The 11,992-nt window shown below is 42.4% G+C and overlaps 1 protein-coding gene across 1 annotated transcript; it reads left to right on the forward strand.

Annotated features, from left to right (window-relative positions):
• The first annotated feature begins 3,458 nt into the window (after nucleotides 1-3,458).
• Nucleotides 3,459-11,784, forward strand: REV1 (REV1, DNA directed polymerase). The gene is made up of 11 exons (XM_015422536.1): nucleotides 3,459-3,560; nucleotides 3,815-3,915; nucleotides 5,349-5,451; nucleotides 5,933-6,098; nucleotides 7,466-7,653; nucleotides 8,944-9,177; nucleotides 9,464-9,581; nucleotides 9,737-9,954; nucleotides 10,112-10,268; nucleotides 10,845-10,947; nucleotides 11,673-11,784. Exons 1-11 carry the CDS (start codon nucleotides 3,459-3,461, stop codon nucleotides 11,782-11,784), a joined length of 1,602 nt encoding a protein of 533 aa, XP_015278022.1.
• The last annotated feature ends 208 nt before the right edge of the window (nucleotides 11,785-11,992 follow it).

Raw genomic sequence — 11,992 nt, forward strand, 5'->3', positions numbered from 1 at the left:
CATCACTTTGTCACCACATCACCATCTCCATCCCTTCATCTGGAGGTTGACACACTACTCGGCAAGGGAGCCATCAAAAGAGTCCCAGAAGTGCAATGGACTCGAGGGTTCTACTCCAAATATTTCACTATCCCCCCAAAAGACGGCGGTGTCCAGGTGATAATGGATCTTCGAAATCTGAACCATTTCATTTGCTGCAAAACGTTTTTCATGATTACCCTGCAATCCATTCAGCTTGCATCCATCGATCTACAGGGTGCGTATTTCCACGTTACAATTTGGCCACAGCATCGCCGCTTTCTCCGCTTGGCAATGGGGCAGAACATTACCAATACAGAGTCCTTCCTTTTGGGCTCTGCACTGCTCTGTGTGTCTTTACCAAGGCGATGGCGGTTGTGGCTGCAGAACTCCACAAGAAGGAAATTGTCCTCTGTTCCTACATCCACGATTGGCTTCTCGTAGCCCCAGCCGGACTGCAACTCCTAGAAGATCTTTGCACCACGCCAGCTCTTTTGCACAACTTAGGACTTTGTGTCAATCTCCCGAAGTCTCTCTTAGAACGTGTCCAAGTTCTACAATTCCTCATAGCCTGTCTCAATACCAAACATGAGATGGCGTTTCTCCCCGAAACCCGTGCACGGTCCATCATTTCTCTAGCTATGACCTTCCTCAAACATCCAGTGCACTCATTCCATAATGAAGCTTTTGGGACTTTTTGTTTTGATGGTCTTCATTGTCCCATATGCTCAACTTTGTATGCGGTCCCTACAACTTTAGTTCCTCCACGCCTTTTATCTTCAACAACATCCACTAGACCGCCTCCTTCTCATCCCAACGCATGCCCTCACATTGCAATGGTGCACAGCACTGCAGCATCTCCTTTGCAGCATTCCGTTCAGGCATCCAGCTCCAGAGGTTCTTCTGTCAATAGATGCCTCCCTCTGGGGTTGAGGAGCCCAAGTGTGGGACTCTTATGGCAAGAGGGACCTGGTCACATCAGGAGTCTGCTATCCACATCAGTTGTCTGGAGCTCATGGCTGTACATCGAGCTCTACGATCCTTTCTACCCATCATCTCTGAAAAAACTGTCCAGGTGGCTTCAGACAACGTAGTCACCATATTCTACATAACCAAGGGGGAACGGCTTCCCTGCAACTCTGTCGCCTTGCTGTCGATCTCTGGCAGTCGTGCCTTCTTCACAGGATCTCCCTATTGGCTGTTCATGTTCCTGGAATCCTCAGTGTCGAAGCCGATCTCCTCGGCCATTCTCCTCTGCAGGAAACAGAATGGTCTCTTCATCCCTTATGCCTAGATGTAGTCTTTCGGACTTTCAGTCACCCGAAAATCAACAGCTTTGCTACGGCAAGCAATGCCCGGTGCTCCCCCCTCTTCTTTGCTTGGGGTCATCCATCCCACTGATCTCTAGGGGATGCCTTCCTCCACAAGTGGACGGGTTGTCTTTTTTACTTCTTCCCCCCGTTTCCACTTATTCCCAGGGTGCCGCACAAGATTGTCAAGGATCACACCTCATGCATCCTCATCACGGCGTGGTGGCCTTGTCAAACGTGGTTCCAACACCTGCTCCGCCTCTCTCAGAGGGTATTTCTATGGCTGCCCCTGAAACCGGATCTTTTCTCCCGGGATCGAGGCCAAGTTCTTCACTACAATCCTGCTTTCTTCAAGCTCACAGCCTGGAGGATTCTGTAATAAACTTTCCCCCTGCTGTAGCTGATCAACAACATCCACTAGACCGCCTCCTTCGCATCCCAACGCATGCCCTCACACTGCAATGGTGCACAGTACTGCAGCATCGCCTTTGCAGCATTCCGTTCAGGCATCCATCTCCAGAGGTTCTTCTGTCAACAGATGCCTCCCTCTGGGGTTGGGGAGCCCAGTGTGGGACTCTTATGGCAAGAGGGACCTGGTCACATCAGGAGTCTGCTATCCACATCAGTTGTCTGGAGCTCATGGCTGTACATCGAGCTCTACGATCCTTTCTACCCATCATCTCTGAAAAAACTGTCCAGGTGGCTTCAGACAACGTAGTCACCATATTCTACATAACCAAGGGGGAACGGCTTCCCTGCAACTCTGTCGCCTTGCTGTCGATCTCTGGCAGTCGTGCCTTCTTCACAGGATCTCCCTATTGGCTGTTCATGTTCCTGGAATCCTCAGTGTCGAAGCCGATCTCCTCGGCCATTCTCCTCTGCAGGAAACAGAATGGTCTCTTCATCCCTTATGCCTAGATGTAGTCTTTCGGACTTTCAGTCACCCGAAAATCAACGGCTTTGCTACGGCAAGCAATGCTCGGTGCCCCCTCTTCTTTGCTTGGGGTCATCCATCCCACTGATCTCTAGGGGATGCCTTCCTCCACAAGTGGACGGGTTGTCTTTTTTACTTCTTCCCCCCGTTTCCACTTATTCCCAGGGTGCCGCACAAGATTGTCAAGGATCACACCTCATGCATCCTCATCACGGCGTGGTGGCCTTGTCAAACGTGGTTCCAACACCTGCTCCACCTCTCTCAGAGGGTATTTCTATGCCTGCCCCTGAAACCGGATCTTTTCTCCCGAGATCAAGGCCAGGTTCTTCACTACAATCCTGCTTTCTTCAATCTCACAGCCTGGAGGATTTTGTAATAAACTTTCCCCCTGCTGTAGCTGATATACTGCTCAGTGCCAGGAAACCAGCCACTCGCTGGACATCGTGCAAAGTGGACTCATTTTGCAATTTATGCTTCTCACAATTCTTTCAATCCTTCTACAGCATTGTTTGAAATTTTCTCGTATCTGGTCTGAAAGATTCTGGTCTCACCTACTCTTCCCTTAAAGTGCACCTAGCAGCTGTTTTGGTTCACCATTCTCTAATAGAGGGCTCTTCTGTTTTTTCTCATCGACTGACTTTTTGAAGGGTCTCCTGCACCTATATCCACCTAGGAAGCCAGTAGTGCCTTTGTGGTCCCTATCTTTGGTCCTTTCCCAGTTGATGGGACGTCCATTCGAACCATTAGCTTCCTCCGATCTCCATCTACTTTCCTGGAAGACAGCCTTTCTTGTAGCCATTACTACAGCCCACAGCGTTGGAGAGATTGCTCCTTACACAGTTTTTCATAGGGATAAAGTGGTCCTATGTCTGGACCCAGCATTTCTCTCGAATGTCATCTCTGCTTTTCATTTTTCCAAATCCTCTACACTCCCGACATTTTTTCAAAACCTTTTGGATGACTCTCAGAGGGCGCTGCACTCACTACATGTGTGCAGAGCTCTCTCTTTCTGTCTCCATCATACTAAGCCCTTCTGAAACTTGGACCAACTTTTTATTGCCTACGGTGCCCCTCGCAAGGGGCATCCTGTTTCTTCCCAGAGGCTGTCGAAGTGGGTTACATCGACCATCGCCCTTTGTTATGAGCTTTCAAAGCAGCCTGTACCTACCTGTGTTACTGCTCACTCCACCAGAGCGATGTCGCCGTCGGCAGCTTTCCTTGCTGGACATCTGTGCAACCGCCACATGGTTATCACCATTAACCTTTGTATCCCATTACGCACTCGACGTTCGGGCTTGGTGAGATGCTGCTTTTGGCCAGGCGGTGCTTTGATCCCTCTTCGCCTGACTCTTCTCCCTTCTCAGGTAGGACCTGTAGAATGAGATTATTGTTACATTTTCTTACCTGTTTTTGCTTTCATTCAGCTGCCAGCTCCCTCCTCCATCTGGTTCAGCTCGTCAGTCACCCATGTGTGGGACTGCACAGAGACCATGACGAAGATAAACAGGTTGCTTACTTGTAACTGATGATCTTTAAGTGGTCCTCTGTGCAGTACCACAATCCCACCCAGCCTTCTCCGCTGCTGGCATCTCTCGGTCACTTGCCTTATTTCGTCGAGACTTACAAGTATCGGTCAAAGGAACTGAGTTGGAGGTGGCTCTCTCGGCCACTCCAGGCATGCACAGTGTGTGCCTGCTCCCCAGAGTGGGAAGAGAGCCCACCAAAATGATTCTGAGGCAAGCTCTGGAACTTTCCCCGATGAGGTCGTGCACAGGTGCCCAACCCATGTGTGGGACTGCACAGAGGACCACTCGAAGATCATCAGTTACAGGTAAGCAACCTGTTTTTTCCTGCTTTGCTTCTCAGATGACACAAACACAACCTGTGGACTGAGTACTGCCCCCCCCCCCCCAATACATCAAACTGCTTTGCTTTTCAAGTGTCTCGAAGACTTACTTGCTTAAAAAATTGTTTTCAGTTTTATTTTCAAGAGGGTTGGGTTTTTTAACACTTTTAAGAATTTCTCTAAGAAGGGGTATTGCAGCATGCCAGACAAGCCCCACTGTGCAGAATCAATTTTTTGATGTAAACCAAAGTACTGGATTTCCTTTGACCTGCTCAGGAGGAGGAGGTTGAACATCTGCTCCTTAATCCAGTGATTATGCTTGTACAGAATTGCATTTGTGCACAGTACTTCAAGCAAAAATAATTTGTAGAGAGAAACAGAGTCCCCAGAAACTGGGAGTAGACATGAAGCTGTTCCCTCTAATGCATATACAACCCATCATTTCTTTGTAGCCTACAGAAGCACATCAGCTTTGTGTTTGTAGGAAACACCATTGTAGGAGGATATCAAGTTCAAGGTTCAGGATCCCTGCTATAGATCAACCCAAGTGCCTTTTTGATTTGTTTGTCTTGAAAAAGCTTTAGGATAGTTTCAGCAGAAAAGGGACTGGGGATGAGGTGCTTAACCCTTCCACTAGCCATCAGTTTCCACTCCAACTCCACTCTCCAGCCACTTTGCCTCTTCTGCCCCACCCAGGTTTCCAGATTTGTGTATATCTTTACAGATGTGTGTCTGGAAGCTGGTGTGGAGGAGAGTGAATGGGTTGGGGGGGGAGTAGCATAAAACAGGAAATGAAAGGGTTGTTATGGGTGTGGCTTCTTCCCTGAAAACCCTCTTTCTCAAAGCTACTTTTCCCCTCTGGTTTGAGTGCACCAATTGGCTACTTAATGTTTAACTCAAGCTGGTAGTAGAACCTTATGGTCTACATCCCAGATTTGTGTATATCTTTACAGATGCGTGTCTGGAAGCTGGTGTGGAAGAGAGTGAATGGGTGGGGTGGGGGGAATGAAAGGGTTATGTGTGTGGCTTCTTCCCTGAAAACCCTCTTTCTCAAAGCTATTTTTCCCCTCTGGTTTGAGTGCACCAATTGGCTACTTAATGTTTAACTCAAGCTGGTAGTAGAACCTTATGGTCTACATCTCATTTGTATGACACCAAGTGAACTGTATTCTTTCATCACTGTTAACATAGCTGACTAAAATTGATATCTTCATGCACTTTTAAATCTATTCTTTTTAAGGACAGTGACTCTTGAGCATGCAACCAACAGTGCCAAAGTGATCGGAAAAGAGATGTTAAATATGTTTCACACAATGAAATTGAATATATCTGATATGAGAGGGGTAAGTTTTTTAATCACTGGGACTTTAAACCTTTTCCACAGTTTTCTCTTTCTACTTTGTTAAGACACACACACTAAAAGAGAGGCCATCAAGAATTTGCAGTACAAACAATGTAATAATGTTATAAATTAATATACTTCATAGAAGGTCAAGATAGTATACTAGTTTTTATATTAACTGTGAAGTCTTAAATATTCCAGAGACTGGAGAGGCCCAGCAACTGTCTAGAAATATCTTCTTTTAAGCCTGCAAAAATAGAAATGGAGAATATATTTTATTTCTGATTAAGATTTTAGAGGACCTGTATTTAAATTGTGTAGACTGTTCAGCTTTCCATGGTAACCTTTGGTTCCTTTTCATAGCTGGAGACATACAATACTGCTTAGATGTTAGGAAAACTTAAATTATTTCCTAAATTATTAGCAATTTATGGAAGTTGTACTTTGTTTAAATTGCCACAAATTTCTGTGTTTTTTGAAAGGTTGGAATTCAAGTACATCAGTTAGTTCCAGTTAATAAAACAAGTTCAACAGTTTCCTCTTGCTCATCAGTACAGTCTGGATTCTTGCCTGGTGGTTCCAGTTCTATTATCAATCTTTTGCAAGTTCCAAAAGCTACAAAAAACTCAGAAGAACAACACAAGGAAGGTCAGTAAAGTTAGCTGCAGTTCTTCCTTGTAATACCAAAACAAATTGAGTACATCACATGTAGGTGTGGATTGCATCGCATTTTTAAAAGTCCTTTTTGGAATAAGTTTTTGTTTTCAGATAGTCTTGCTAAGTACTTGGTATTGTTAGTCAGTAATACCTTTATTGGCAGAGATTAAAACATATCAGGAAGAAAAAATAATGCAATTAAACATTACAGAGGGGGAAATGCCTCTTCACATCACTTTGCCTTCAGTTTCTGGATTCTCATAGCAGTTAGCAAATCCTTTGTTTACTGGGCCAGTAATACGAGGGCTTCAGTCTAAGAGAAGATATGAGACAAGCCTCTCCTCAGAGTACCCTTTCATCTTACACAAAAGTGGACTATTAGAGAGGGGCACAATTCAGCATAGAGATTACAGTAGAGTAATACATGGGCAACAGATTTGGGGCTTCCAACTTTACATATACAGAGTCTTTGAGAATAGGGAACATTTTGTAATCTTCCAAAAACGACCACTGTAGGGAGGGCATTGAACCTAGCGAGCATAAAAGCTTGTTGTATTTGTGCAGAAGTTAAATGTGAGAAATAGGAGGTTAAAGCTCCCTGCTCAAGCACAATATTAAACATCAGAGAACATATCCTATTTGCTAAAGCTCCCTGCTCAAGCACAATATTGAACGACATCAGAGAACATATCCTATTTGCTAAAGAATACAGAGATTGCTTTTCATTGTCCAATAGCCTCAGTCTCAGTGGCCTAAAGGCTTGAGATTCTTTCAACTGAATTTTCTACTTTATTCAGCAAGTCCAGGTATTTGTAAAGGAGTTAGCCAACATGTACTGAATATAGCTAGGGGATTACATCCTGAAGTGGGGATGAAGCCAGAATTTCAGGTAGAGAGCCAAGCTGTGGTCTTTAGGAGGCTCTGCCCTGTCTCCAGACACATGGCTACATACCCTATACAATTTGGGGCCTCCAAAATATGGCGCAAAAACAATGCCTGAACTTGTTTTACAGAATGATTGAAGGCACTGATCCAAATGGGGATTCCATATAATTTGTTTATTTATTTCTTTTATCAAATTTATATCCCACCCTCCCCGTCTTCAATTTACCATTGAAGACCCAAATGGCAGCTGGAATATATTGGACTCCCTTCACATAGAAGAAGTGAACAACTGTGGACATACTACATTTAGCTAAACTAATTGCATATTTCCTCTGAATAATTACTTGGTATTGCAAAACTATAACTTCATATTTTGTAATAGAGGATATGAAAACAGAGTGGTCTGTGTTCATAGTACAAGCACATTTACTTTGAATGATTTAAAATTTGTATATCATTTGCATTTATGATAGCGGCTGCTGTGGATCTTGAAATACCTTCTGCATCAAAAGCATGTACAGTGCTACCACCTCACCCGACATCTAATGTCAATCATGTTACCAGCAAATCTGAGCCTGCAGTCAGTTGGAATGGTCTGCACACGCCTATCAGTCTAAAGCCAAGACTTAATTTAAGTATTGAGGTTCCATCAGCTTCCCAGGTAAAATGTCCATTCCTGAGACAATTTCATAAAGAGCAAGCTGGATTCTTTCTTTTCTTATTGAATGATTCCTTTTTATAGGACGATAGTCATGGGGTGACAGTTAAAGCCCCACCAATCTCATATATACTGCTTTTTCTTGAGCTTTCAGAATTGCTCAAGTAAAAATTTAGATCAATATTTGATTAAGTGCATATGATTACTCTTAATACCGTTGGAAGGGATGAACTTGAACTATAGGATAAAGAATATTTTTATGAGAGAATTTACTGACTTGGTTTCATTTCATGCTCCTAGCTTTATAAAACTTTGTGTAGCAAGACAATATTCTCTCAAGGCAGACCGCACAGTACAGTTGGGAATTTTTGTTTTCTCTAAAGCTGCCTGTGAGTTATCTGTTTTTTTACGTAATTAATACCTGAATCTTGAAGAAAAATAGATTAGACTTCTTATCAGTTTACAATTGTGAAGATCTGTGAGCTGAGGAAATTGATGGCCATTATGTGATAATAATGCAGGAGTCCTCAACAACTTTTTTGAACCTGTGGGCACCTTTGGAATTCTGACACAGGGAGAGGGAACAACCACAAAATTGCCACTTCAGGAGGTAGAACCATCCACAGAATGCCAGGGAGTAAGGTTAACTGTAATACAACTCTTCAACATTGTAGACAGAAGCTATGTCTAACAGGATGCACAGCCAGTCAGAAGCCCTGCTGGGCAAAAGCTCCATCTAGTTCTGCGGGACCTCTGGGATAGTGCATTATAAATCCTATCTTAGCAGAGGTGGTTGAGTTACCACCACCATCTTGAGTAACGGCTGATACCTACAGTTATGCAAGTGATGACAGTATGCTAGTGCTACACAAGTTCAGCTGTTTACTAGAGCCAGTTTGGTGTAGTGGTTAAGAGTGGCGGACTCTAATCAGGAGAACTAGATTTGATTCCCCACTCCTTCACATGAAGTCTGCTGGGTGACCTTGGGCCGGTCATAGTTCCCTCGGAACTCTCTCAGTTAACTTTTGTGAGGAGGCAATTTAAGCTGCTTTGAGACTCTTTAAGGTAGAGAAAAGGCAGGGTATAAAAAAACTATTCTTCTCTTCTAGTACTCAAGCATGAGTAACTTGAACTAAGAAAGCATCTTTCTTTGTATTTTATGTACCTTGCTGATGAAGATAGGTAGTAAAGAAAGCTTTTTGGTTTTGGGGGGGAGTGGGGGAGCACGTGTACAAAGATTTTAAGTGTTGGTTCTTTTCCCTGAAACTTTGTCTTTACATTTTTTGTATATAGCTGGATCGTTCTGTCTTAGAAGCGCTTCCCCCTGATCTCCGAGAACAAGTAGAACAAATGTGTTCTGTTCAACACACAGAGGTTTGCAGTAGTAGCAAAAAAGAACCAGTAAATGGATGCAGTGCCAGCTTTCCAACACAGCCAGTTGGAGCTGTTCTCTTACAAATACCAGATGTCCAAGAATCGAGCAGTGATGCAGGAATTAATGTAATAGCACTACCAGCGTTTTCACAGGTGAACAGCACTAAAATAAATTAAATTTTTGCTTAATTACAGACCAGTAGGCCTTTGTACAGCTAGTAGATCTGTTTAACATTTATTGTAGGATACGTTTTTAACTTTTTGCTACTTTAAACACATATGTATACAGCTACAGACATCATATCTTTCATACTTTTAACTGATGCTGTTTGTGAGCACTGAATAGAAATAAATTTCTTATAATTAATGTTTATAATATAAACATCAAAATTTATTGTGTGCCAGTGGCATAACCCCTGATGGATTTCTCATTGTTCAGGTGGACCCTGAAGTTTTTGCTGCGCTGCCTTCAGAGCTGCAAGAGGAGCTCAGACAGGCATATGATCAAAGGCAAAAACATATAGAAATGATTTTCCAGCAGTCTGCAAATACCTTGGGTAAGTTTGTAGTTGCAGCTTTTTTCAAGTTTCGCAATGACTAGTCATCAGCAGTGATGCTGCCCTCTATAGAGATTTAATTAAAATAAGGATAATCTTACTTAGCCGTCAGGTGCTAGATAATATACTCATTGTTTTAATCCTTTCCCACTCAGTGTCAAAGAATCCTTTAGTAAACTTGAGACCAGTTATGAAAAATAAGAAAAAAAGCAAGAAAAAACTCCAAACCAGCCCAGTAAAAAAGAGCCACAGTCCTTTGAAAAACAAACTCTTTGGGAGCCCCACAAAGAATGCAGCTATTTCTGTTGGAAGCCCACAGAAATTAATAGATGACTTCCTAAAACAGGAAGGAGCAACCACTGACAAATCTCAGGTAACTTTATCTCCAGTGACTACAGCCTCCAAATATCAAAACACATTAAAATTTGATAATGTTTTCCGTCTTGGGTGCCTGGAGAAGCTGGGTTGCCTTCTTAAGGTTTGCCGTTGGAAAGACAGGAAAGAAAATTGTATGTTTTGTTTTTAAACAGGTGGAATTAGTACAAAGCACTGTGAATACTTCAGGCCCTTCCATTTCACAGCCACACTTACCTTCTGTTACTAGGCCGCAGGTCCCTAATTTAGCTGGAGCTGTTGAGTTCAATGATGTAAAGGCCTTACTCAAGGAATGGATTACAACCATATCAGGTAATCTTGTAGTTTCACTCCTCTTTTAATGAGAAGATGCATAATGTAATTGGAGGGGTGGAAATCATTTGAGAGACTGCACTACATGCCTTCTGTTTCTATATTGGACAGAATTTTGTTAATCTTTCAAAAGGTAAGATCACTAGATATGTGTGAAGCAGATACCAATAAATATCTTTGGTCCCACAGTCCATATCACCAGTACCTCAAGAATAAGACTATCAGAAGTTGCAGCAAAGTATAACAGGATCACCAGTGGGCCAGTTTGCCCCATTGACCTCTAGGTGAAGATTGTTAATGATGAATATAGGTCAGTCTGTGCCATAATCATGCTAGAAAACCTTAATGGAGAGGGCTGTAGAAATACAAGAACTGGCAAGGGCTGAAAAGATCTCTCAGCAACCTGCTCTAGAGAGAGTTCAAGGCACAACCATTCTTTGCCAGAGAATTGGCATCCAATAGATTCTTCCCCCACCCCCAGCAGCAGCCAGCTGTTTACATTTTTAATGCTTTAAGTACCTGCCCCCTTTTTGAATTTGAGGCACTAATAATTCTGTATCGAACTTTTTTCCATAGATCCCATGGAGGAAGACATCCTACAAGTTGTGAAATATTGTACTGATCTGATAGAAGAAAAAGATTTGGAGAGGTTGGATTTGGTTATAAAGTATATGAAAAGGTAGCTTAATTTTAGGTCATTAATTTACATATGTAGATTAAAAAGTTTGTCCCCCGAAAGTGCAGTTATAAAAAGTTGATTGAAGACTCAAGAACATCTTCACGCTCTATATTGGTTAATCTTTCCTTTGTACTGCTGTACACCATCCATACTATTTCATTCTCTTGCATAATAAATGTGCAGTTCTTGGTCACTTATGTGGGATCCAGACATTTTTCTTCATCAGGGCAGAAAAGTTCACCTGGATCAATAATGCTCATTCCTTTGTGAACTTCAGTCTTAAATTTCTTGCTGTGTGTATCACAAATGCTTCGGATTTGAGGAGAAGTCACAAAGAATCTTAGTAGGATCATTTATTTAGTAGCATTATTTTTACCTTGTTCTTCAAAGTGCTCAGGAGAGCACATACACCCTTCCCTTCCACCCTCATGAACAGCTTTAGAAGCTTTGTTTTTTGTGCATTTTATGTTTTTGTAACTTATTCCACAAATACAATTTTATGTTCAAAATTTGATTCTGTACCATTTGTTTCAAGAACAAGGGGACAGTATTGCTTCTAGCAGTGAAATAATCTTTAAATGGTGCATTTGCAATGGCTAAAACAAGTAAATAACAGTTTTCAAAGCTGTCATTTCCTCCCAGGTATCCTGCTATAAGAAAATTATTCTTGGTCTTGATGGTAATGATGCTTTGTTCTGAAGAGTGGCTTCTTTCCTTCTCCTCAGGTTAATGCAGCAGTCGGTGGAATCTGTGTGGAACATGGCATTTGACTTCATTCTTGACAATGTTCAGGTGGTTTTGCAACAAACTTATGGAAGCACATTAAAAGTTATCTGAAATACCTAGAGGCCTGGATAGATGTGGCGAGAGCCTGGAGCTCTCTGGTAGCTGTGCCATAAGTGCTTGTGAGGTATTTGCAAAGTGCATGACAGTAAAGCTAAGTTTTTATAAGTTGAAGTTTTTTTTAAGAAGAAAGTGTTTTGTACATTTCCTTTCAAGAAAGTGCCAAATTTGTCAGTATTGCATGTAAATAATTGTGTTCAAA

Source organism: Gekko japonicus, unplaced genomic scaffold, assembly GCF_001447785.1.
Source record: "Gekko japonicus isolate JY-2015 unplaced genomic scaffold, Gekko_japonicus_V1.1 scaffold1396, whole genome shotgun sequence".
In the NCBI taxonomy this organism is placed as follows: Eukaryota; Metazoa; Chordata; class Lepidosauria; order Squamata; family Gekkonidae; genus Gekko; species Gekko japonicus.

Coding starts and splice junctions, on each gene's coding strand:
- REV1 (XM_015422536.1), top strand. CDS start 3,459: ATGTCGCCGTCGGCAGCTTTCCTTGCTGGACATCTGTGCAACCGCCAC. Junction 3,561..3,814: donor GCACTCGACGTTCGGGCTTG/GTGAGATGCTGC, acceptor TCCTCTGTGCAG/TACCACAATCCCACCCAGCC. Junction 10,269..10,844: donor ATGGATTACAACCATATCAG/GTAATCTTGTAG, acceptor TTTTTTCCATAG/ATCCCATGGAGGAAGACATC.